Source organism: Symphalangus syndactylus, chromosome 17 (assembly GCF_028878055.3).
Source record: "Symphalangus syndactylus isolate Jambi chromosome 17, NHGRI_mSymSyn1-v2.1_pri, whole genome shotgun sequence".
Taxonomy (NCBI): Eukaryota; Metazoa; Chordata; class Mammalia; order Primates; family Hylobatidae; genus Symphalangus; species Symphalangus syndactylus.
Window position 1 is genome coordinate 32,319,329 of NC_072439.2, and position 26,247 is coordinate 32,345,575.

Below are 26,247 nucleotides of genomic sequence, written 5' to 3' on the forward strand. Positions count from 1 at the left end.
TTCCACCTCAGCTTCCAGAGTAGCTAAGTCTACAGGTGCGTGCCACCACACCACACCACACCATACACCACACCACACCACACCACACCACACCACACAGGCTAATTTATTTTTTATTCTTTTGTAGAGACAGGGTCTTGCTGTGTTGCCTAGGGTGGTCTCAAGCTCCTGGGCTCAAGCGATCCTCTCACCTCAGCCTCCCAAGGTGCTAGGATTATAGACATGAGCCACTGCACCCAGTCCTCACTGGCTTTAAATGGGGGGGGATTCAGACCCCTCCACCTTGAATTCATGAGGGTGGGCCTCATGCTAGCTTTTCTCCTTATGCCCCAGTTTCTCCAAGAAGCTTGACGGGGAGAAAGCTGTGGGGGAAGTGGGTGTGATTTGGAAATGTGTCTTTACTCCACTTTGTTCATCTCCCCTCTGTTTAGATGATAGGGGCTGTCAAGAGAGACTATTAGATCTAGGGGACAGGGTTCCTAATTGGAGGGCTGGGCCTCAGTACCACCAGTGTCCACCATGTGGCAGTGCCGCGCCTCTGGACATCAGCTGGCTTGTAGCTGGCTGGAGCTTCCCAGGGACAGGGAAGGGGCAGCTCTGGGGAATGGAGCGATGAGGAGTGCTCCTCAACCTCTCACTCTGGGGACCCTGCCTCCCCCACAAGAGACAGGGACAAGCTGGTTCCTCTGTTCTTTCCCCATCACACTGCCAGAGAAGAGAGACTGTCTTCAGGGTCCACATCACTGCTACCTTTGGTTTTGGACCTCATCGCACAAACACGTGGCAATGGAGCTTGGTGATATACCAGGCTCTTCCTAGAACCTCAGGGCACTATTTGGTGGGGGTGGAGTGGGGTGGGGGTGCACTGAGATGATTAGACCCTCCTGTCCACCCTGCATTTCTCCCCAAGCTCTGAAACACATTCAAGAGCTCTGTCCAGTGTTCTCCCCAGCTCCCAGCTCCCATTCTGTTGGTCGGGCTGGTAAATGACAACCCTCTACCCCCTCCCGTCTGGAACATCGGTCAGCAAAGTGGAGGTATCTATCCATGGTGGTGCCTTAGAAGGCTTACCTGTTGGTATCAGTAGGCAGTCAGGGGAAGTGACAAGAAGTGGCTGCAGGAGTCACTGACCCCACCTCTCCCCACCCTCACTGTCAGGTGCCCCCAATTTCCAGCTCTTCCCACCCCCTTGCTGCTGTGCCTGGCCTGGCCCTACCTCCCCACTGACACTTACGTCAGAGCTCAGCTATAAATACGTTCTTAGCATCTTAGTCACTTTTCCCAAGAAGTGCTCCTGGGTTATAAATACCCCAGCCATCTGCCTCACTGCCTGCCCTACCACCAACCTGGTTGGGGGCTGGGGATAGCGACAGGCTTGGGGGTAGGTAAGGAAGTAGAAGACAGGCTTGGGGGTGGATAAGGAAGTAGAAGAAGCGGGAGTGGTTATCTTGCTCAAATGAGAAAAGCCTGAAAGGGTCCAGAGGTAGGAGCTAGGAAGCTCTAGAAGAAAATGTTTGGAAGAAGACAGACCCACTCTCTCCCCTTATTACAAAAGACAGAGCCAAAAAAGAAAGGGAATAATACTGATCCTGTTTTTATTTAAAAGTAGGCTATTTTTTCATCATGGATTTTTTGCATTAATTTTGACTTTAAAATAATATTGCATTAAAGTCCTATCTTGATTAATAAATTGTTCACCAACCCCTTAAAATTTAGCCCCCCCAGGTGAATGACTCACTTTGCTTTACCCCAGTCTTAGCCCTGGGGACTAAGCTGTACTTGGGAAGGAGGTTAGATCTGGGGGTCGGGGGTGTGTGGGGGAGACACCAGAAGGCCTCCTTAGATTCTCCTTAGATGAAGGTCTCCTCAAGTCAAAGGTGGGATAACTTCCATGGGTTGCTCAGGAAGCCCTCAGGCTCAGATTTACAGTCCCCCAGGCAGTCCTTTTCAGACTTTCTCCTCTAGGGTTTCTATTTCAGGGACCTCTTACCCTCATAGGAGGGGGTTATAAACTGAGCAAACACAGACATCACGTTTACCAAAGAACACATGGGTTTTGCGCAAACTCGGCCTTGGGCTGCAGACAATATCGACTTTGTGGTTCAGGACTGTCCAACCAAAGGGAGGAGATGTGGGGGAGGAAGGGCAAAGGTCTAAAAAAGACCCAGTCTCAGAGCAAATGCCACCCTCTCCTCATCCAGGCCTTCCTCTTCTCCCTGTCCCACTCCAGCAGCCCTTGCCCATTCCAGCTTCCAGGCAGGACTCCTGGGTGGAGCACTGGGGACGGGTGAAAGGAAGGCAAGTCAGAGGTCCTGGCAGCCAGCTCTGAGCGTGCCTCTGCCTCCTACACTTGCGTGCACACAGCTGGTCAGTTTACTGGATGACTAAGCATCGATCTGTCTCATCTTTTGGAGGGATTACGGAGGGAACAGGTAAAGCCTAGGTTTTTATTAGCCATGAGACCTCAAAGATGGTTCTGGAAGGATAGAGGGACGGGGGTGCCTAAGAAAGAAGAGGCATAAAGTGTGAGATGGATACAATAGCTCAGTTCTGAGGAGACCATGTGAAGAGAGAGCAGAGTAGGCAGACTACAGCATAGGCAGGCAGGCTCTGTGTCTGGGGTGCCAGTTAGGGCCCTTGTAGGAGATAGAGGACCATTCAGCTGTCTGTTTTTCTTCATCAAGAGAACTTAGTGAAGGAATTATTTACAGAGGTATAGGCAGAGTTAAGGGAACCAGTAAGAGATGTTGAGGACCCAGGGACTAGCAAGATAGAAAGCCTTTAGGACCCCCTAGTGTTGAAGCAGTTATATCAGAATGTAGGCAGAGGTGGGGCCATGGAAGGGGGTAGCCAGGCTACTAGTATAGGGACACAGAATAGCCACAGTTACACAGAACCATGGCACCCAGGCAGAGAGGGAACAGGGATAAGAAATGCCCTGACCTCAGCAGGAAGCCAGAGGGCAGGGGAGCTCAGGTGATAGAGCTCAGGCGAGTCAGCCCTTAAGGGCATAGAGAAAGGCAGAGAAGGACAAAAAATGGATGAAGGTATGCAAAGAGAGCTTTAGCAGTTCACCTGGACAACTAAGAAGGAAAGGGGCTCACAACAAAGAGGTGGGTAAGTAAGCCTCTATTTTGGGCAGCAGTGATCTAAACTTTGGTGAATCCAAAGAAGGGGCTCTCTGGAGATGCACAAAAATCGGGGGAAGGGGCTGTTTCAGCTCATCTTGGAGTGGAGACCATCGAGTAGAAAGGACAGGAAGGCATAGTGGGTTATGGGGTCAATTAAAGGTGAGCTAAGCGTGTCTTTGCCTGGGAACCAGATGGCATCGCTCATGGTTGGAGATGGGTCTGAGTCCCTTGAGTCGGGGTTAAGCATGTGGGGCTAGCGGGATGGACCATGCCCTAGGAAAGAGGGTAGTGGTCAGGAAGATGGCACAGTGACTTGCTTTAGATGAAAGTTTCTTCAAGTCAAAGGTGGGATAATTTCCAAAAGATGCTCAGGAAGAGGCAGTCCACATTCTGGACAGAGAATGAGGTCATTCCCTCCTCTCAAGGAAGTGCACTTCTGTAGGGGCGTGTTTTCCCATGCAACCTTGGGCTGCCCATACCACACACAGACTAACTGCACCCACAGGCCTCCACTACCATGTCAGGTATGTCAGTCTTGACAATGTTGCTGTCCCTGTCATAATAGAGCAGAGACAGGGGGCGCCGGGCCGTGGGTACACAGCATGAGCCCCCTCCAGTGGTGCCTGCAGCTGTGTTGGCCTTGAGAAGATTGAGCACTGCAGTGTGAAAGGAGGCAGCAATACCAGGCATGCCTGCTATGTGTAGTGGGCACTGCCCTATGCAGAAGTTCATGGCATAGCCCTCAGGCTGGATGATCCAGTCGTGCCAGCCAATCTCACGGAAGTCCACAAAAAACTCTTGTCGACAGCACATCCTGGACCCTCCTTGGCAGTCGATGCCTCGTCGGTGAATCCGGTGTTTGCCCCCAACTCTCACCCGGGCTGCCACAAAAGGCCTATGGGCAGCTCCACCCAGGATGACTGAGCTCTGGGCTACCTGGCCTTCAAGTACCAGCTCCAGGGTCAGGTGCCCCTGGCTGCAGGCAGCTTGAGCTTCAGGCCCCAAGAGGAGTTGATGCCAGCCACTGGCATCCACCTCCAGCAGGTACTGAGTAGCCAAGGAGAGGTTGGTGTTATGTGGACCCAGCACAAGGACCCTCACTTTCAAGGTCCAAGTGGTATTGGAAGGGAGCTGCACAAAGAACATGAGACTGGCCTGCTGGACCTCCCTGTCACCAGCAGTTCTATCAGAGGAGAAGTGAAAATCAAGACGAGTCTGGTTGATGGTGGAGAGGCCTGTGGACATAAGAAGCCCCAGTCATTGCGGCCTTCTGAGTGTCAATTCTACCAACTATTTCTCTATACTCAGCATTCTTGAGTTGTCTATAGCACTTGGCATTTGCTACAGTTTAAACATGTCCTCCAAAGTTCATGTGCTGGAAATTGGACCCCCAATGAAGTGGTGTTGGGAAGTGGGGCCTAATGGGAGGTGTTTGGGTCAAGGGAACACCACCTTCATGAATGGATTAATGCCCTTATCTTGGGAATGGGTACCTTATAAAAGGATAAGTTAAATTCTCAGCCCCACCCTCTCTTTGCCCTTCTGCCATGGAATAACACAGCAAGAAGCAAGAAGGCCCTCACCAGATGCCAGCCCCTTGATCTTGGACTTACCAGCCACCAGAACCATGAGTTAATACGTTTCTGCTCATTATAAATGACCTAGTCTGTGGTATTCTGTTATACCAGCACAAAATGGACTAAGACAGCACTGCTGACAATCCTTTCGTTCCTGAAAATCTTTTCTCTCTTGGCTTCCGTGACACAACTCTTGTTATAATTCTTCCCTGATTTTCTTTTCTGGCTTTTCTTTCTCTGACCATCCCTTTAATATCAGAGTTTTCCAAGGTCTGTCTTGGACTTTCATTTCCTTCTAGTCTACATTAAGGGAGCTCTTAATTAGACTCATGGTCAAGCAACACAATTTTTTTTTTTTTTTTTTAAGACGGAGTCTCATTCTGTCACTTAGGCTGGAGTGCAGTGGCGTGATCTTGGCTCACTGCAACCTCTGCCTCCTGGGTTCAAGTGATTCTTCTGCCTCAGCCTTCCAAGTAGCTGGGATTAGAGGTGCCTGCCACCACTCCCAGTTAATTTTTGTATTTTTAGTAGAGACGGGGTTTCACCATGTTGGCCAGGCTGGTCTTGAACTCCTGACCTTGTGATCCACTCGCCTCGGTCTCCCAAAGTGCTGGGATTACCGGCATGAGCCACCACGCCTAGCCAAGCAACACAATTTTTATGTTGGTGATTCCCAAATCTGTATGCCTAGACCAGACCATTTTGCATATTTGGACCAGACATATAGATTTGGAAATCACCAAGCTTCAGGCCTAGATTTCTAACTACTTACTTTTGTCACATGAATGTCCTGGCAGCACATTAAAATCAATTTGTCCCAGAGCTGGGTGCAGTAGTGCATGCCTGTAATCCCAGCTACTTGGGAGACTGAGGCAACATGCCCAAGACAAGCCCGGGCAACATGGCAAGACCCCATCTTATAAATACATATGTGTGTGCGTATGTGTGTGTATATATATTTATCTATGTGTATACATGTGTGCGTACACATATACAAACACAAACACACACACGTATATTATATACATATATATGTATAATATATATATATATATATTTTTTTTTGGGACAGAATTTTGTTCCTGTTGCCCAGGCTGGAGTGCAATGGCACAATCGCAGCTCACTGCAAGCTCCGCCTCTCGGGTTCAAGCAATTCTCCTGCCTCAGCCTCCCAAGTAGCTGCATCCAGCTAATTTTGTATTTTTAGTAGAGACAGGGTTTCTCCATGTTGGTCAGGCTGGTCTGGAACTCCCGACCTCAAGTGATTCGCCCCGCTCAGCCTCCCAAGTGCTGGGATTACAGGCATAAGCCATGGCGCCTGGCCTATATATTTTTTTTAATCAATTTTTTTCAACCTGAAAAATCATTACTTTCCTTCCTATATACCCCCTTTTCATTCTTGGTGGTGCCACTACCCTCTTTATCACCTGTAAAAACTCTATGATCAGCCGGGCCTGGTGACTCACGTCTGTAATCCCAGCACTTTGGGAGGCTGAGGCAGGTGGATCACCTTAGGTCAGGAGTTTGAGACAAGCCTGGCCAACATGGTGAAACCCCATATCTACTAAAAATACAAAAATTAGCCAGGCGTGGTGGTGGGCGCCTGTAATCCCAGCTACTTGGGAGGCTGAGGCAGGAGAATTGCTTGAACTCGGGAGGCAGAGGTTGCAATGAGCCAAGACCACACCATTGCACTCCATCCTGAGTGACAGAGCGAGGCTCCGCCTCAAAAAAAGAAAAGAAAAACTATGATTACTTTCTTTACTCCCCATATACCTTGTCTCACCAGAATGGTTCTAATGCCTGTGCATTTTTTTATATCCCTATTACTACTGCCCAATTTCCTCTTATCATCCCTCACCTTCCTTACTGAACATCTTAGTTGGGTTTCTATTCCCTCCGCTCTACTACAATTGCACATGTCAAGATCACCAACACCTTCCACAAAACAAATCTATCCATTTGTATTCATCTTACTTGACCATTAAGCAGTGTTTGACACAGTTAACCACTCCCTCCTTCTTCCATATTTTCTTCTCTTGGCTTTTATAACACTGGCCACTCTATCTTTTTCTCCTCTATTGACAGCTCCTCTTTGTCGGCCCAACCTTTAAATGTTGGAAGTCAGGCCAGGCGTGGTGGCTCACACCTGTAATCCCAGAACTTTGGGAGACTGAGGTGGATGGATTGCTTGAGTCCAGGAGTTTGAGATCAGTGAGATCAGCCTGGACAACTTGGCAAAACCCTGTCTCTACAAAAATTACAAAATTACCCAGGCGTAGTAGTGTACACCTGTAGTCCCAGCTACTACAGAGGGCTAAGGTGGAAGGATTGCTTGACCCTGGGAGATCAAGGCTATAGTGAGACATCAACGCACCACTGCACTCCAGGCTGGGCAACAAAGTGAGACTGTGTCTCAAATAAATAAATAAATAATAAATAAAGTCCTAAGCTCCCTTCTCTTCTCTATCTATACCCTCTCCCAGAATGATCATCCATTCCATGGCTTTCAATTCCATCTATATGCTGATGACTTCCAAATATATATCTCTGGTCCTGACCTCTCCCTGAGCCCCAGCCTTGTATGTCCAAGTGCCTATCTGATATTTGACTTGAACATCCAATGATATTGCAATCTCTTCTTTTTTTTTTTTTTTTTTTTTTGTGAGACGGAGTCTCGCTCTGTCTCCCAGGCTGGAATGCAGTGGCGCAATCTCGGCTCACTGCAAGCTCCGCCTCCCGGGTCCACGCCATTCTCCTGCCTCAGCCTCTCCGAGTAGCTGGGACTACAGGCGCCCGCTGCCTCGCCCGGCTAATTTTTTGTATTTTTAGTAGAGACGGGGTTTCACTGTGTTAGCCAGGATGGTCTCGATCTCCTGACCTCGTGATCCGCCCGCCTCGGCCTCCCAAAGTGCTGGGATTACAAGCGTGAGCCACCGCGCCCGGCGCAATCTCTTCTTTTTTTAATTAAAAAAATTTTTTAGGCCGGGTGTGGTGGCTCACACCTGTAATCCCAGCACTTTGGGAGGCCGAGGCGGGTGGATCAGTTGAGGTCAGGAGTTCGAGACCAGCCTGGCCAACATGGTGAAACCCTGTCTCTACTAAAATTACAAAAAATCAGCCAGGCATGTTGGCACATGCGTGTAATCCCAGCTACTCAGGAGGATGAGGCAGGAGAATTGCTTGAACCCAGGAGGCGGAGGTTGCAGTGAGCTGACATCGCACCACTGCACTCCACCCTGGGTAACAGAGCGAGACTCTGTCTCAAAAAAAAAAAAAAAACCACAAAAATTTAGCCAGGCATGGTGTGGGCACCTGTAATCCCAGCTACTTGGGAGGCTGAGGCAGGAGAATCACTTGAACCTGGGAGGCAGAGGTTGCAGTGAGCCGAGATTGTACCATTGCACTCTAGCCTGGACGACAGAGCAAGATTCTGTCTCCAAAAAAAAAAAAAAATTTACATGGAGATGGAGATGGTGGGGGGTCTCACTATGTTACCCAGCAGACTGGTCTTGAACTCCTGGCCTTAAGTGATCCTCTCACCTTGGCCTCCCAAAGTGCTGAGATCACAGGCATGAGTCAATGTGCCCAGCCTCAATCCTGTACAAGGAAGTCTAAATGTATCCCCCCAATCCAAACCTGTTCCTTCTCCAAACTTCTCCTCTGTAAACGCATTGCTTAAGGCAAAATCTTGATTGTGTTTATCCTCTACTTTGAAATTATCTGAAAGTTTTATCAACTCTACTTCTAATTCATAATATAATTTCACTTCTCCCCACTTCCTCTACTACACATTAGTCCAACTCACAACCATCTTTTTAACTATAGCTTTCGTTCACTCAAGTGATTCACTCTTGCCCTCCAAACCATTCTCCAAATATCAGCCAGTGATCTTTTTATAAATCTGATTAGTTTTATCTTCTCAACTTAAAACACTTCAAAGTCTTCCCCTTGCTCTTTGGATAAAATCTAAACTCCTTGAAATAGAAAACTTGTTTGACACTTAACTACTACACCCTGCCTATACTGGCCTTTTTCTGTTCCTCAAATTCACCAAACATAAAGCTATCTCATAGCCTTTACACTTGCTAGTCCCTTTCCCTGCAACGTCTTTCCAAGATCTTTGAATGACTGACTTCTTTTTGGCATTCAGCTCAGATGTCTCCTCCTCAGAGAGGCTTCAGGCTTCCTTCCTAATCTATCTAAAGCAGGCTTCAGCCAGGCGTGGTGGCACATGCCTGTAATCGCAGCACTACGGGAGGTCAAGGTGGTAGGATTGCTTGAGGCCAGGAGTTTGAGACCAACTGGGCAACACAGTGAGACCCTGTCTCTTCAATAAGTAAAAAAAATATAAATAAATAAAAAATAGCTGGGCATGGAGGAACACACCTGTAATCCCAGCCACTCGGGAGAATCACTTGAGCCCAGGAGGTCAAAGCTGCAATGAGCCAAGATCATGGCACTGCACTCTAGCCTGGGCAACAGAGTGAGACTGTCTCAAAAATGAAATAAAATAGAATAAAATGTAATAAAATAAAATAAAATAAAAATAGCCTTCAATCCTGCCTCCATCTCTCTAATATATCATCCTGCTTAATTGTTTGTATAGCCATTATCATGTTATTATGGTCTATGATCAGTGTGGTTTTTTTTTTTTTTTTTTTCTGAGACAGTCTTGCTTTGTCACCCAGGCTAGATTGCAGTGGTACGATCTTGGCTCACTGCAACTTCCACCTACCCGGTTCAAGCAATTCTCCTGCCTCAGCCTCCTTAGTAGCTGGGATTACAGGCATGCACCACCACGCCCTGCTAATTTTTGTATTTTTAGTAGAGACGGGGTTTCACCATGTTGGCCAGGCCACTCCGGAACTCCTGACCTTGTGATCCTCCTGCCTCGGGCTCCCAAAGTGCTGGGATTACAGGCGTGAGCCACCAAGCCCAGTCCAGTGTGATTCTTCATTCACTTGTTTACTACGTATTTCTCCTACCCCTCCTTCTTCCCTGCAGGTAGAATGTAAGCTCCATGGAAACAGCAGTTGTGCCTGTATGGTTCACCATTGTATCCCTAGTACTTGGTATTTAGTAAGCACTCAATAAACACTTGTTGAGACCAAGCGTGGTGGCTCACACCTGTGATCCCTGCACTTTGGGAGGCCGAGATGGGAGGATCACCTGAGGTCATGAGGTCATGAATTTGAGATCAGCCTGGCCAACATGGTGAAACCCCTTTTCTACTAAACATACAAAAATTAGCCGAGTGTGGTGGCATGAACTTGTAGTCCCAGCTACTCAGGAGGCTGAGGCAGGAGAATTGCTTGAACTCGGGAGGCAAAGGTTGCAGTGGGCAGAGATCACGCCACTGCACTCCAGCCTGGGTGACAGAGCCAGACTCTGTCTCAAAAACAAACAAACAAACAAACAAAATACTTGTTGAATGATCTTTCATTTATTTATTTTATGTTAACATCAGGATTCTTTTCCCAAAACATGGATGGATCATAAAATTCATGGTCTCAAAAACCTTATTAGTTAATAAAGTCCTAACTCTTTTAGGAAGCAGTTAAATACCCATTGTAATTTGGCCTTAGCTACTTTTTTTTTTTTTAAAGTAAAAAATGCTTTATGAGGCCCGGCGCAGTGGCTCATGCCTGTAATCCCAGCACTTTGGGAGGCCGAGGTGGGCAGATCACCTGAGGTCAGGAGTTCGAGACAAGCCTGAACAACATGGAGAAACCCCATCTCTACTAAAAATACAAAATTAGCCAGGCGTGGTGGCACATGCCTGTAATCCCAGCTACTCAGGAGGCTGAGGCAGGAGAATTGCTTGAACCTGGGAGTCGGAGGTTGTGGTGAGCTGAGATTACGCCATTGCACTCCAGCCTGGGCAACAAGAGCGAAACTCTGTCTCAAAAAAAGAAAAAAAAATTAGCTGGGCATGGTGGCACGCCCCTGTAGTCCCAGCTACTCAGGAAGCTGAGGCAGGAGAATCACTTGAACCCAGGAGGCGGAGGTTGCAGTGAGCCGAGGTCGCACCACTGCACTCCAGCCTGGCGACAGAGCAAGACTCCATCTCAAAAAAACAAAACAAAACAAAACAAAAAACAAAAAGAGTGCTTTATTATGGGAATGGAACTGATACTCTCATGGGCTCAAAAAGGCAGGATATGAAGTTCAACTAGGCTTCATGTAAATTGGAAAGTCAGGAATAGGGTTCTTTTTTTTTTTTTTTGGAGACGGAGTCTCACTCTTGTCTCCTGGGCTGGAGTGCAGTGGCGCAATCTCGGCTCACTGCAACCTCAGCCTCCCGGGTTCAAGCGATTCTCCTGCCTCTGCCTCCCGAGTAGCTGGGATTAGAGACACCCGCCACCATGCCCAGCTAATTTTTGTATTTTTAGTAGAGACAGGGTTTCCCCATGTTGGCCAGGCTGGTCTTGAACTCCTGACCTTAGGTGATCCGCCCACCTCAGCCTCCCAAAATGCTGGGATTACAGGTGTAAGTCAATGCGACCAGCAGGAACAAGGCTGCTCTTGACAGCTCTCAGAGCCAACAAGATCTCTTTCATCTCTCTCTCTAGATAAGTCAGTTCCACTCTTCTCTCTCTGTGGATCTACTACTTCTGCCTCCTTGTCAGCTTCCTCAGGTCCCAGAGTTGTAGCCCAGGTCCCAAGTCTATAGGACCTTTTGCTCAGCTCCTCCTAAGTGAGCAGATCTTCCAGTGTCCCAATTCCAAAATCCTAAAAGAGTCTGACTGGCCCAACTAATCTTTTTCTTGCTAGGTCACAAAGCACCCTATAGTTAGTGCCTTTTAAGTCACTCCAGTTATGGCAGGCAAACATAAGACCAACAGGGGCTGTAGTAGACTATTACACTGTTGGCCCCAAAGGCCAACACCTCCCAATATTCATGGCTTTGTGCTGTCCCTTTCCATATTAATGCTGGGCTTCGCCATGTGACTTGATTTGGGCAGTGAGACATTAGCAAGCATGGTGTTTATTGAGTACTTACATATTGAGGCATTCCACTCTTGGAAGCCAGCCACAGTGCTTTAAAGGAAGTTGAGCTAGACTACTAAATTATGAGAAGTCATGTGGGGAGAGACTTTGGAGGATTAGAGACCATCTTATATGTTCGAGTCCCATCTGAGTCCCCAACTGAAGTTGCATGGGAGACCTCAGCTACACCACATGGAGCAGAAGAACTGTCCAGATAAGCACAGTCAAACCACAAAATCATGAGAGTGGCTGGGGGCAGTGGCTCATGCTTGTAATCCCAGCACTTTGGGAGGCTGAGGTGGGCGGATCACTTGAAGTCAGGAGTTCAAGACCAGCCTGTCCAACATGGTGAAACCCTGTCTCTACTAAAAATACAAAAAAAGCCAGGCATGGTGGTGGGCACCTATAATCCCAACTACTCGGGAGGCTGAGGGAAGAGAATCTCTTGAACCCTGGAGACGGAGGTTGCAGTGACCCAAGACTGCGCCACTGCACTCTAGCCTGGGCAACAGAGTGAGACTCCATCTAAAAAAAAAAAAAAACATGAGAAATAATGAATGTGTTGTTTTAAGCCTCTATGTTTTGGGCTGGTTTGTTATATTGATAAGTAACTGAAACAAAAATTAGTATCGAAGTGGGGTGCTACCATCACAAAAACCTAAAATATGTTGCGTTGGCTTTTTTTTTTTTTTTCGAGACGGAGTTTTGATCTTATTGCCCAGGCTGGAGTGCAGTGATGTGATCTTGGCTCACTGCAACCTCTGCCTCCTGGGTTCAAGCGATTCTCCTGCCTCAGCCTCCCCAGTAGCTGGGATTACAGGCATGTACCACCACACCCGGCTGTTTTTTTTTTTTTTTTGAGATGGAATTTCACTCTTGTTGCCCAGGCTGGAGTGCAATGGCACGAACTCAGCTCACTGCAACCTCCATCCTCCGGTTCAAGCAATTCTCTTGCTGCCTCAGCCTCCTGAGTAGCTGGGATTACAGACATGTGCCACCACACCTGGCTAATTTTTTGTATTTTTAGTAGAGATGGGTTTCTCCATGTTGGTCAGTCTGATCTCGAACTCCTGACCTCAGGTGATCCACCGGCCTTGGCCTCCCAAAGTGCTGGGATTACAGGCGTGAGCCACTGTGCCCCACATGCCTGGCTATTTTTGTATTTTTAGTAGAGATGGGGTTTTTCCATGTTGGTCAGGCTGGTCTCGAACTCCCGACCTCAGGTGATCTGCCTGCCTCAGCCTCCCAAAGTGCTGGGATTACAGGCGTGAGCCACAGCACCCGGCCTTTTTTTTTTTTTTTTTTTTTTTTTTTTTTTTAAAGAAACATCTTGCTATGTTGACCAGGCTGGTCTCAAACTCCCAGCCTCAAGTGATCCTCCCACCCTGGCCTCCCAAAGTGTTGGGATTACAGGCATGAGCCACTGTGCTTGGTCAGTTGCACTGGCTTCGGGAATGAGTGGCAGGCAGAAGTTAGAAGGATAGGGAAGAAACTGTTAGTAAAGGAAGGAAGAACAGTGAGGAAATTGCTATTGGAAGCTGAAGAAAGGGGAACTTGTATTGTGTATTGGCTATCACCTGTGGTAACTTAGAAGCCAGGAAAGATATCTAACAAAGTTGTGAATTTAGCTAATGATATTTCCAGGCAGAATGCTGAAAATGCCAATTGGTATATTTTAGTTGCCTAAGATAAGGCATTTCGGGAGAGAGATGAACTAAAAAAGGAACTGTGGTTGGGCGCGGTGGCTAACACCTATAATCCCAGCACTTTGGGAGGCCGAGGCGGGCAGATCACAAGGTCAAGAGATTGAGACTATCCGGGCTAACATGGTGAAAACCCATTTCTACTAAAAATACAAAAATTAGCTGGGTTTGGTGGTGTGCACCTGTAGTCCCAGCTACTCAGGAGGCTGAGGCAGGAGAATCGCTTGAACCCAGGAGGCAGAGGTTGCAGTGAGCCAAAATTGCACCACTGCACTCCAGCCTGGTGACAGAGCAAGACTCCGTCTCAAAAAAAAAAAAAAAAAAAGGCACTGTTCAATTTTCAAACAGAATTTAGAGAAAATATTTCTAAAAGGACTTGCTAAATTAAAAAATAGAACCCCTTACTCTATGTTGCTAATTTTTCAGAAAACAAAACAAAACAAAACTTTCTTTATGTTGTACATGTAGAGGAAAGAAAAGAAAAATAACAACAAAAATTCTTTTTCATTCTTCCTCTCTGACAAAAGGTTCTTAAAGTAAGAAATTACCTCAGGATAAAAATCAATCCAGGGCATTTCCAGTAATACAGGGACTCAGAGTGAAGATCAAAACAAATAAAGGGTCAGCTATAAAACCTTTTGTTAGCTAGTCATGGGAACACATGCCTATAGCCCCAGCTACTCAGGAGGCTGAAGCAGGAGGATCCCTTGAGGCCAGGAGTTTGAGGCTATAATGCAATATTATTGAGGCTGCAAATAGCCACTATACTCCAGCCTGGGCAACATAGTGAGACCATGTCTAAAACACAAACCAAAAAAATGCTTTGTTTGTTAAGATCTAACTTTTTTTTTTTGAGATCTAAAATTTAAGACAATGTTCTGTCAACCCTCACAACTAGACAAATGCACTTCTAAACATCTTAAAGGTGTCATCCCATGACACAGACCTGTAGCCTAAAGAAGGGTCTGTCTTGATAGAATGTGGTGCCTTCTGTATAACTAAGTAGACTACAATTTCTTATTTACAGGGTCCACAGAGTTTTAAAGAGAAGTTTAATACTGAAAGCAGCACCAGTTTGGATTAAAAGGGACAATTCAAAATAGAAAGGGGTCTCTGGGCCCCCAACTGTGGGCAGAAAGTAGGCTGAGAAAACTACTCGGCCACAAACACAGATCATTTCCTATTTAAAAGGAAAGACATCTCAGCAGGTAGAGTGCCAAGGACTGAGAGGGTGGATTTGGAAGTCCAGGAAAGCAGTGGTGAACAATGGGAAATACCAGGGAGCAGAACCAGGCCCTAACTAACCAAGGGAATTCTGGGTTTGGAGGGGACCTAGATATTTGCCTGGCTGAATATAAGAAGTTTTATAGCAGGGAGCGGTGGCTCACACTTGTAATCCCAGCACTTTGGGAGGCCGAGGCGGGCGGATCACGAGGTCAGAAGATCGAGACCACGGTGAAACCCCGTCTCTACTAAAAATACGAAAAAATTAGCCGGGAGTGGTGGCGGGCGCCTGTAGTCCCAGCTACTCGGAGAGGCTGAGGCAGGAGAATGGCGTGAACCCGGGAGGCGGAGCTTGCAGTGAGCCGAGACTGCGCCACTGCACTCCAGCCTGGGCGACAGAGCGAGACTCCGTCTCAAAAAAAAAAAAAAAAAGAAGTTTTATGGATCAGTGACTGCTCTGTGTCTCCTATTCTCCCATACCCCATTTTGAACAGGAGTATCTGTTATGTTCATCCTGTCCCTGTCTCCTCGGCATTGTATGTTAGGTGCGTGGGAGGTAGAGAACTTGTATTTTTAGGACACAGACAGTGGTATGCTGGTAAATGTTTAATAACTGGTCTCCAGGGAAAAAAATCAAAAGCCCTGATTTGTAGTCTTTGTCAATTTCTATAGTATAAATTCTCCCACCATGGCTGATTTCAAGCTGCTAATGTGACATCACTGAATGCTGAGTTGGGAGAAGATGTTCACAATCAGCTTTCATAAGTCAGAATAAGCCAGTGCTAGGACACCATGAAGGCCCCTGCACCTGAAGAAATGTACCAGAAGAGCCTCACCTATATTTGCACCTAATTCAGGTGATGAGATGCTGTACTTCAGCCTGATCCTGATGCCATAAAGGGATGAAAGTTTGATGTGGGTAGCTGGGAGAGGATGATTGTATTTTGCTTGTGGGAGAGATATAAATTGTTAGGGGTCAGAGGGCAGACTTTAGTAGGCTGCTAGATTGGTAGTCCCCAATAAACACTACCTCATGGATTTCATGCCTTTGTCTAGTTCCATCTCACAGTGATTGATTCTAAGCTTGGCTACAATGACTTGCTTTGTCAATAGGACATTAGCAAGCAGGGTGTATGTAGAAGTTTGAGAATAATTTACACATTGAAATTATCCTCTTGGAATCTAGCCACCATTCTCTAAAGAAACTTGGGATAGACCATTGAATGATAAGAGGCTTCATGGAGACAGGCTGCTACATTCCCTCAAAATTCATATGTTGAAATCCTAACCCCCATGTGATCGTATTAGGAAGTGGAGCCTTTGGGAGGTGATTAAGTAATGAGGGTGGAGCCCTCATTAATAGGATTAGTGCCTTTATAAAAGATTTCCAGAGAGCTGCCTTGTCCCTTTCCTCCATGGGCAGGCACTAAGTCTACTCTCTAGTTCCTGCTCCCTCCCACTTTAACATACAAAGTACTTTACCTGTATTAGCCCATTTAATTCTCTCAACTATCCTCTTATTATCCCCATTTAACAAATGAGAAAACTATTAACCACTAGGTCAAATAATAATGGCTAATAAATGGCTGAGCAAGAATCTGAGCCCAGGCTATCTAGCTCCAGTTCAAGCGGGGTCTTGAAACAGGCGGGGGCAGGTGCAGTGGCTCACGCCTGTAATCCTAGCACTTTGGGAGGCCGAGGCGAGCAGATCACTCGGGGTCAGGAGTTCGAGACCAGCCTGGCCAACATGGTGAAACCCCGTCTCTACGAAAAATACAAAAATTAGCCGGGTTTAGTGGTGTTCACCTGTAGTCCCAGATACTTGGGAGGCTGAGGCAGGAGAATGGCTTGAACCCGGGAGGCAGAGGTTGCAGGGAGCTGAGACTGTGCCACTGCGCTCCAACCTGGGCAACAGAATGAGACTCCATCACAAACAAACAAACAAACAAACAAACAAACGAGGGAATGAGGGGCCAGAAATGGGAAGGATCTTCTAGACCTAAGAAAGAGCTTGCAAAGGGCTCAACTGACATTTTCTTTCTTTCTTTTTTTTTTTTGAGACGGAGTCTCGCTCTTTCACCCAGGCTGGAGTGCAGTGGCGCGATCTCGGCTCACTGCAGGCTCCGCCTCCCGGGTTCACGCCATTCTCCTGCCTCAGCCTCCCGAGTAGTTGGGACTACAGGTGCCCGCCACCACGCCCGGCTAATTTTTTGTATTTTTTTTAGTGGAGACGGGGTTTCACCGTGTTAGCCAGGATGGTCTCGATCTCCTGACCTCGTGATCCGCCCGCCTCAGCCTCCCAAAGTGCTGGGATTACAGGCGTGAGCCACTGCGCCCGGCCACTTTCTTTCTTTTTTTGAGATGGATTGTCACTCTGTTCCCCAGGCTGGAGTGCAGCGGCGCAATCTCAGCTCACTGCAAGCTCCGCCTCCAGGGTCCACGTCATTCTCCTGCCCCAGCCTCCAGAGTAGCTGGGACTATAGGTGCCCGCCACCATGCCCAGCTAATTTTTTTGAGTGTTTTTAGCAGAGACGGGATTTCACCATGTTAGCCAGGATGGTCTCGATCTCCTGACTTTGTGATCTGCGCGACTCGGCCTCCCAAATTGCTAGGATTACAGGCGTGAGCCACCGTGCCCGGCCTTCAATTTGCATTTTCTAGAGTCCTGGCTTAGAATTTCTGATCTGCTCACTATATACTCCAACTATTCCCCTGTCTATGGAAGTAACTATCTCTCCACCTTGTCCTCTATCTTTTATCCATCTTTCTTTAATTAATTAATTTTAGAGATGGGGGTCTCACTCTGTTGCCCAGTCTGGAGGGCAGTGGTGCAAACAGCTCAGTGCAGTCTCAAACTCCTGGGCTCAATGATCCTCCATCTCAGCCTCCCAAATAGCTGGGACTGCAGGTGCACTCCACCGCACCCAGCTGTTTTTAGCCCAGGGATGGTGGCTCATGTCTGTAATCTTAGCATTTTGCGAGGCTGAGGCCAGTGGATTGCTTGAGCCCAAAAGTTCAAGACCAACCTGGGCAACATGATGAAATCCTGTTTCTATAAAAAAATGTACGCTGGGCGTGGTGGCTCACGCCTGTAATCCCAGCACTTTGGGAGGGTGAGGCAGGCGGATCACAAGGTCAGGAGATCGAGATTATCCTGGCTAACACGGTGAAACCCTGTCTCTACTAAAAATACATAAAAAGTAGCCAGGCGCGGTGGTGGGCGCCTGTAGTCCCAGCTACTCGGGAGGCTGAGGCAGGAGAATGGCGTGAACCCAGGAGGTGGAGCTTGCAGTGAGCCAAGATCTCGCCACTGCACTCCAGCCTGGGCGACAAAGCGAGACTCCATCTCAAAAAATAAAATAAAATAAAATAAAATAAAAAATAAAAAAATTAGCCAGGCATGATGGTGCATACCTGCAGTCTCAGCTACTTGGGAGGCTGAGGTGGGAGGATCACCTGAGCAAGAAAGAAAAAGAAAAGGCCGGGCACAGTGGCTCACACTTGTAATCCCAGCACTTTGGGAGGCCGAGGCGGGCAGATCACGAGGTCAGGAGCTCGAGACCAGCATGGCCAACATAGTGAAACCCCGTCTCTACTAAAAATACAAAAATTAGCCGGGTATGGTGACACACGCCTGTAGTCCCAGCTACTCGGGAGGCTGAGGTGGGAGAACTGCTTGAACCCAGGTGGCAGAGGTTGCAGTGACCTGAGACCATGCCATTGCACTCCAGCCTGGGTGACACGGTGAGACTCTATTTAAAAAAAAAAAAAAAGTTTTTAAAAAAGAGACAGGGTTGCCGGGTGCGGTGGCTCACGCCTGTAATCCCAGCACTTTGGGAGGCTGAGGCGGGAGGATCATGCGGTCAGGAGTTTGAGATCAGCTTGGCCAACACGGTGAAACCCAGTCTCTACTAAAAATACAAAAATTAGCCGGGTGTGGTGGCGGGTACCTGTAATCTTAGCTACTCAAGAGGCTGGGGCAGGAGAATTGCTTGAACCCAGGAGGTGGAGGTTGCAGTGAGCAGAGATCACGCCACTGCACTCCAGCCTGGGTGACAGAGCAAGACTCTGTCTCAGGAAAAAAAAAAAAAGGGTCTTAGCTACGTTGCTCAGGCTGGTCTCGAACTCCTGGCTTCAAGTGATCCTCCTGCCTTCTGAGTAGCTGGGATTACAGGCACAAGCCACTGTGCCCAGCCCCTTTATCCATCTTTCTGAGTCCCATTTTGATCCTGTTCTCTGTGATATGGGGACCTGAGGTATATATGGGAACATGACATATGGTGAGGTATTGTAGTCCTGGTGTTTTATTTTTTCTTCTTTTACTCAAATGAGGCATCTGGAGGAGAGGGGAAGGGAGGGGCTAGATCGTGGGGCCAGAAAAAGGAGAGACTCCCCACCTCCCAGTCGCTGTGTGCAGGGCCAGGAAGTGGATGGGCTCACACCACAGCCTGTGGGTTTGTGGGGCCTGCAGAGAAAGGAGCCAGAGGAGATGACGGCAGCCAATCTCAAAAGAAGTGAAATTTACCAGCTTTCCAGCTGCCTATTGGTCAGGTCTGAGCTACCAGAGTGACCCCAGGGGGATGTGGGGGTTGTGGGGACACCTGGGATAAGGAGATTACAGCCTGTGGGAAGCAGGGGTTGGACGGTTTTTGGGGAAGGAGTCAGAGGTAAGGCTAGTGAGGAAACTTTTCCTTTCCTTGAGGGGTCAAGTTCTGGGGAAGAGCTACAGATCAGGAACCCACCTGTCTCGGCAAAGCTGATGATTTCACATTCCTGTTCCCCGTTGTCCTCCGGAAGTGCCCCCTGTGGGACCCCGCGGAGGCGCTGCAGTGCAGTCCTCAAAGCAGCTCTGGACACAGGGCGATTCAGTGTTGGGCGCTGGGTGAGGTGCAGCTTGTCCAAGATGCTTCTCTTGGCCAGATCAAGAAGCAGCTCCCGCTGGCTCTCCAGTTCCAAGGTGGGCCCCCCACATGCTGGACACTGACCGCCAGCTCTGGGAGTGGCCACTGTGGTTGGAGCCAGGAGGAGAAAGGCCAGAAGCAATGAGGAGGTCATTGCTGGGGAAGGCCCTTCTTGAGCAATACAGACTCAGGGCTCAGGGTCTCAACAGCTGTGGTCTCAACTCTGTCCTGGCTGCCAGAGGCCCCGGAAGAAGTGTGCGTCCAGCTGGCATGGCTCCTTGTTGCAGGGGACAGAGCAGCAGCCAAACATCTGACTTGAAAATGAAGCCAGTTACAGGTGGAACTTGGCAGAATCTGCCAACGCATAGTCAGTGAAAGTACAGAGTGGGGGACGTGAGGAGAGGTTGGTTTGTTTAGGGAAAGACATGTCCCTGGGCCAATGTTGGGAGACAGTTGTTATCCATGTGAGCTGCCAGGCCTGGGGACAAAGGTGAGAGATTAAATTCCTCCTCAGATCTCTACCCTTGCTGGGAATCCTGGGGATGGGGGAAAGGGACAGATTACAGGTTTTGGGAAAGAATGTTAAAGGGAGACTCTCAAACAAGAAGGGGTCATTGGCAAGGCACTTTAGCTCACTGTCATACATGAACAATTGAGAGTTGCATTCTTTTTTGCCTGGTGTTTCTCAAAGCCCATCCCCATCCCTCCATCCTCCCTCCCTGGGGTTCTCAATCTAGTCTTATTTGTTAGCCCTGGTTGAGTTTTGCCCAAGAGGTCTCAAAACCATGAAGTCTGAAGGTTAAGGGAAGGGAGGCACAGTGTTCTAGCCATGTCTTCGATGCTCTCAGAGGGAACTCTTAAGGTGGGTAAAGGGCTTGAGTTCCAGATTTGCTCACCCTTTGGGGTTTTTTTCTGTCTTGGAAAAGAAGTTTTCAGATTCCCTTTTTTTTTTTCTTTTGAGATGGAGTCTCGCTCTGTCGCCCAGGCTGGAGTGCAGTGGCGTAATTTCAGCTCACTGCAACCTCTGCCTCCCGGGTTCAAGCAGTTCTCCTGCCTCAGCCTCCTGGGTAGCTGGGATTACAGGTGCGTGCCACCATGCCTGGTTAATTTTTGTATTTTTAGTAGAGACAGGGTTTCACCATGTTGGTCAGGCTGGTCTCGAACTCCTGACCTCATGATCCGCCCGCTTCGGCCTCCCAACATGCTGGGATTACAGGCGTGAGCCACCGCGCCCGGCCATGTATTCATCTCTTGAAATTGCTTGCTATTGCCACAAGTAACTATAAATTAACGTAATAATGCTGCACTGGACACTATAACCTAGATCCTATAGCTTAACGATGTATAGCCAGTCACTAATCAATGTTATTTCTGTAAACCAACAAGAATACCTGACAACTTTGTATCAGTCTACTCCCTGTCTCCTTCTTTTTTGCCCTTAAAAACGTACTTGTAGGCTGGGCGTGATGGCTCACGTCTGTAATTCCAGTACTTTGGGAAGCCGAAGTGGGCAGTTCACTTGGGGTCAGGAGTTTGAGACTAGCCTGGCCAGCGTGGTGATACCCCATCTGTACTAAAAATACCAAAGAAAAATAAAAAAATAAAAATAAGCCAGGCGTGGTGGCACATGCCTGTAGTCCCAGATACCTGAGAGGCTGAGGCAGGAGAATCACCTGAACCCGGGAGGTGGAGGTTGCAGTGAGCTGAGATCACGCCACTGCACTCCAGCCTGGGTGACAGAGCAAGACTCCGCCTCAAAAAAAAAATAAATAAATAAATAAATAAAATCTGGAACTTTGGTTTAATTATTGTGCCTCAGGTTTCCTCATCTATAAAACAGGTATAATAATAGTACCTATTGTATTGAGGATTTGATAGTAACAATAGATGTAGAATGCTACACATTGTATATTGTACTTGCATACACATAATACAAATATTAGCTATTATTTCCTACTGGTCATCCCTGCCTGGTCTGGAACTCCTGAGCTCAAACGATCCACCTGCCTTGGCCTCCCAAAGTGCTAGGTGTGAGCCACTGCGCCCGGCCAAGACAAAAAGTTTAAATCGTGGTGAAAAGTGGCAGGTTAGATTAGTTCAGTTCAGTTGTATTTTTCTTCCCCCGTTGTTGTTCTCTAGAGGGTTGAGAGAATTTGGGGGCAGGAGGCAGTGATGACCAAGAGAGAGGGCTGGGCGAGGTGGCTCACACCTGTAATCCCAGCACTTTGGAAGGCCAAGGCAGGTGGATCACCTGAGGCCAGGAGTTCGAGACCAGCCTGGCCAACATGGCAAAACCCTGTCTCTACTAAAAATACAAAAAATAGCCGGGTGTGATGGTGCATGCCTGTAGTCCCAGCTACTCCGGACGCTGAGGCAGGAGAATCCCTTGAACCTGAGAGGTGGAGGTTGCAGTGAACCGACATTGCACCACTGCAATCTAGTTGCCTGGGTGACAAAGGGAGACCCCATCTCAAAAATAAATAAATAAATAAATAAATAAATAAATAAATAAAACAAACAAAAAAACACCAACCAACCTGGAACTTGCTCATCCTTGAAGGAAAGATGAACTTCATGCCTCTATGACTTTGCTGGAATCTCCATTCTTACCTCTCTAGTGAACTATTTATAGTCTCAAGATTAGCTGGAATTTCACCTGTAGTTTCTTTGTAACTTAATCTCTTTTACCTCTAAGAACGAATTGCTGTTCCTTGTGTTTCCATAGCACATTTAAACCTTTCTATTGTAGCACTTAAATTGTACGATAATTATTTGACTTTTTTTGCCTACCGCAGTTCCTGTCACAAGGTAAATATTTAATGGTCGAATTCTACAAAAGACTACATTGCTTCTTTGAGGGAGTTTGGTCAGTAAATTATCCACACACACATAATCAGTAACTAAATTGATTCTGCCTAGAATGGACAAAACGGGGGAGGTTGGGCATTTAAGACGATTTTTGAGAACTGTATCTTCAAGAGGGGATGATGGTAAGAATGTGATCTTAATAGGACAGACTGAGTTCCTCCTAGGTCAGTTTTTTTCATCTTTACGTAAAATGGACATTTACCTGCTGAACTATAGTTATCCATGTATGCAACAAATACCGAGTGTACGTTCTTTTGGTACAGGAGTTACTGCCCTAAGTGAAAGGCTGTTTTGAAAGTGCTCTGTAAATTGAGATTACTTCAGAATGATCACTATTAGTATTATATTGAAATCCAGGGTATTCTATCTAACAGACTTGATGGGTTTAAGGAGGACCGAGACTCCCAGTGGCTCCGGATTGGTGTCCTGACACAGGTAACGCGGAAGGAGGAGAGGGCGAGCGAGCTAGTGAGTGCGAGTGCGCGCGCGCCGGCGGGAGTGCGTGCGGCAGGCGGTGAGCCCCGCAGGGCTGCTGAGGGGCACGCGGGAAGCCAGGAAGCAGGGACGGGCAGAACGCAGGACGCGGTGACGACAACGCCGGACGTACTGACGTAGCGCGCAGCCGCAGCGGGGGGCGGACTCTGGGCTTTTCTTCCCCTTCTGATTTTCCCCTCCCCCCTTTTCTCCCTTTCCGGGTTTGGTTCCCCCCTTTTCTTCCCCTCTCCCCCCTCCTTCCCAAGCCCCTTTTCCCTCCCCCGTCCCAGTCCCCCCTGCTTCCCAGCCCTCGGCCCCAGGGAAGCCCCGGCCGAGAAAAGCCCGCCCCCAGAAGCGCGCCGCCGCCGGCCGTCGGGGCCGAGCCGCAGCCGAGCGGCCGTGGGCCCGGGCGGCGGGCGGAGACGCGGGCGCCCTCCCCGCTACGGCCCGTGCGAGGTGAGGCCACCTCCCGGCCGAGGGGGCGGGCGGCCCGGACGGCTTGTGGGGAGGGGGCGTGGCGGCCGCGCGGGCGGGCGCGAGGAGGCCCCGCGGCCTGGGTTCCCCGCGCCTGGCAGCTGGTCCCGGGGACGATGGGTCAGGGTCAGATGGCCCCGGGAAGGACTGCTCCAAGTGTGCGCTGCTGGAGAGAATCTGGGGGCGCGGGGCGGAGGGCGGCGGTGCGGGGGCAGGGGGGTGGCGCCACCTGTGGCCTTTGCGGGGGGACCTAAAAACTGTTACGCCCTTGTAGTGCTTCGGGGTGGCTAGCTCCGTGTGTTTCTTGGGTGGCGGTTTTCCTTTGAGCGTGGAGCATGGAAAAATAGGACGGAGAGGTGTAGAAGAAGGGTTTAAAATCGTGCTGGTGTCCAGGTTTCTTACAGGGACGGGGATTTGAGTTGGCACATACAAGGAGATGTTTCTATAGCTTAAAACTTGGGCCTACACTAAGCTCATAACTTACTCGAGCCCCTGAAAACGCTTCGATTCGTTTTCCCGTAGAGCTAACATTTTTCAACATTTGTGGCCATTAGTCTCGGAACTACCAGGAATACTTACTTAGAGTGAATTGTCATTGGATAATGATGAGGAATGACCGAATAACAATCCCAGAACTGCATTAAAACGGAAGAAAGAAAAGTGGAAAAGTTTGAATTCAGATCCCAGTTGGATGAATATTCTTGTACATATTTGTTCAAATAGATAACTAAGATTGAGAAGCCTAGTCCTGTCTGATATGCATAAGCCACGTGGAGACTCAAGGAAGGAGGAAAGTGACAGGTTTCACTTCAGGAATATCACAAATTCGTAGCATTTTCTTGTATTTTTAGATAGATTTGCAGTTGAATTATTTGTGGCTCTTGTTCCTAATGCTTTTTGTTGTTGTTGTTCCACCAATATTCCCCCCCCACCCCACCCCCCTTTTGATGCTGGGGTATCAAGACAAAAAGTTGTATGTTTTTTTGAGACAGGGTCTCAGTCTGTCACCCAGAATGGAGTGTAGTGGTTCCTTTTCGGCTCAATGCGACCTCTGCCTCCTGGCCTCAAGTGATCCTCCTACCTCAGCCCCCCAAGTAGCTGGGAGTACAGGCGTGAGCCACCACTCCTGGCTGATTTTTGTAGAGATGGGGTTTCACCTTGCTGCCCAGGCTGTTCTGGAACTCCTGGGCTCAAGTGATCCACCTGCCTTGGCCTCCGAAAGTGGTAGGCGTGAGCCACCGCGCTGGGAAAGACAAAAAGTTTAAATAGTGGTGAAAAGTGGCCGGTTAGATTAATTCAGTTCAGTTTTTAGTTGTATTTTTCTTACCCTGTTGCTGTTCTCCAGAGTTGAGAGAAAAGATAACTTTTTTCTTGAAGGCCTGATGAACTCACAAGTTAAATTTCAGAGTTGAAGTTCCAGTTGTCTTTGTGTCCATTATATGATGAGTAGAGCTTCACAGTTTTTTTTTCACAGGGATGGGATCTTGCTATGTTGCCCAGGTTGGTCTTGAACTCCTGGCCTTAAGTGATCCTCTGGCCTCAGACTCCCAAAAGCGCTGGGGTTACAGGCGTGAGCCATTGCTCTTGGCAGAGCTTCACAATGCAAAGTTTTTCAAAAATTTGACAAATAAAAATAGCGTGCCAGACTGGCTGGGCACGGTGGCTCATGCTGTAATCCCAGCACTTTGGGAGGCCAAGGCAGGTGGATCACCTGAGGTCAGGAGTTTGAGACCAGCCTGGCCAACATGGTGGAACCTCATCTCTACTAAAAATACAAAAAGTAGCCAGGCGTGGTGGCAGGCACCTGTAATCTCAGCTTCTTGGCAGGCCGAGATGGGAGAAGCATTTGAACCCGGGAGGCGGAGGTTGCAGTAAGCCAAGATCGTGCCACTGTACTCCAGGCTGGGCAACAGAGCGAGAGACTGTCTCAAAAAAAAAAAAATAATAATAATAGCATGCCTAATATTTTTTAATGGAAAGTTAAGAGAGGAGATGGCTTCCTTTCTCTTTCAAAATAAAAACCAATGTTACTTTTTGTTGTTGTTCTGTTCTCGCTCCGTCACCCAGGCTGGAGTGCAGTGGTGCAATCTCGGCTCACTGCAAGCTCCGTCTCCTGGGTTAACGCCATTCTCCTGCCTCAGCCTCCTGGGTAGCTGGGACTACAGGCGCCCCCCCCCCACCCCCCACCACACCCGGCTAATATTTTGTATTTTTTTTTTTTTTTTTTTTTTTTTGAGACAGAGTCTCGCTCTGTCACCCAGGCTGGAGTGCAGTGGCGCGATCTCGGCTCACTGCAAGCTCCGCCTCCCGGGTTCACGCCATTCTCCTGCCTCAGCCTCCCAAGTAGCTGGGACTACAGGCGCCCGCCAACACGCCCGGCTAATTTTTTGTATTTTTAGTAGAGACGGGGTTTCACCGAGTTAGCCAGGATGGTCTCGATCTCCTGACCTCGTGATCCGCCCGCCTCGGCCTCCCAAAGTGCTGGGATTACAGGCTTGAGCCACCGTGCCCGGCAATATTTTGTATTTTTAGTAGAGACGAGGTTTCACCGTGTTAGCCAGGATGGTCTCCATCTCCTGATCTCATGATCTGCCCACCTCAGCCTCCCAAAGTGCTGGGATTACAGGCATGAGCCACCGCACCCAGCCAAACCAATCTTAGCTTTAAAGCTCTAATCTGTGGCACCCTTTCCCCCTAACATGCACACTGGCCTCTGGCTGTTCCTTGAGCACACTAGGCACACTTCTGCCTCAAGGTCTATGCTCTTGTTCCCTCTTCCTGAATTATCTTTCTCTTACAAAGCTGTATAAGAGCATAGCCTGTCTGTCCCCTCACCTCCTTCAGGTCTTTACTCAAATTTCACTTTTTTTTTTTTTTTTTGAGATGGAGTCTTGCTCTGTCA

At 48.3% G+C, this 26,247-nt stretch overlaps 2 protein-coding genes across 15 annotated transcripts in view; one reads left to right on the top strand and one right to left on the bottom strand.

The window, feature by feature from the left end:
- Positions 1-1,578: 1,578 nt before the first annotated feature.
- On the bottom strand, positions 1,579-24,865 carry INHBC (inhibin subunit beta C). Of its 2 annotated transcripts, none has more exons than XM_055249030.2 (3): positions 24,673-24,865; positions 19,371-20,007; positions 1,579-4,366 (listed from the first exon to the last, which is right to left on the bottom strand). In XM_055249030.2, exons 2-3 carry the CDS (start codon positions 19,681-19,683, stop codon positions 3,621-3,623), a joined length of 1,059 nt encoding a protein of 352 aa, XP_055105005.1. In that variant the 5' UTR covers positions 19,684-20,007; positions 24,673-24,865; the 3' UTR covers positions 1,579-3,620. The 2 variants fall into 2 exon arrangements, with proteins under 2 accessions (XP_055105005.1, XP_063476190.1); XM_063620120.1 differs by lacking the exon at positions 24,673-24,865 and adding an exon at positions 22,067-22,961.
- The window catches only part of R3HDM2 (R3H domain containing 2), a 186,034-nt gene continuing 182,790 nt past the window's right edge, over positions 23,004-26,247 (top strand). For 4 of the 13 annotated variants that reach the window (XM_063620091.1, XM_063620090.1, XM_055248867.2 and 1 more), the window contains exon 1: positions 23,028-23,327. The gene's annotated coding sequence lies outside the window, so the exon portion shown is untranslated. Of the gene's footprint in view, positions 23,328-26,247 lie in introns of all 13 variants that reach the window. The other 9 variants (XM_063620094.1, XM_063620095.1, XM_063620096.1 and 6 more) reach the window with 4 other exon arrangements.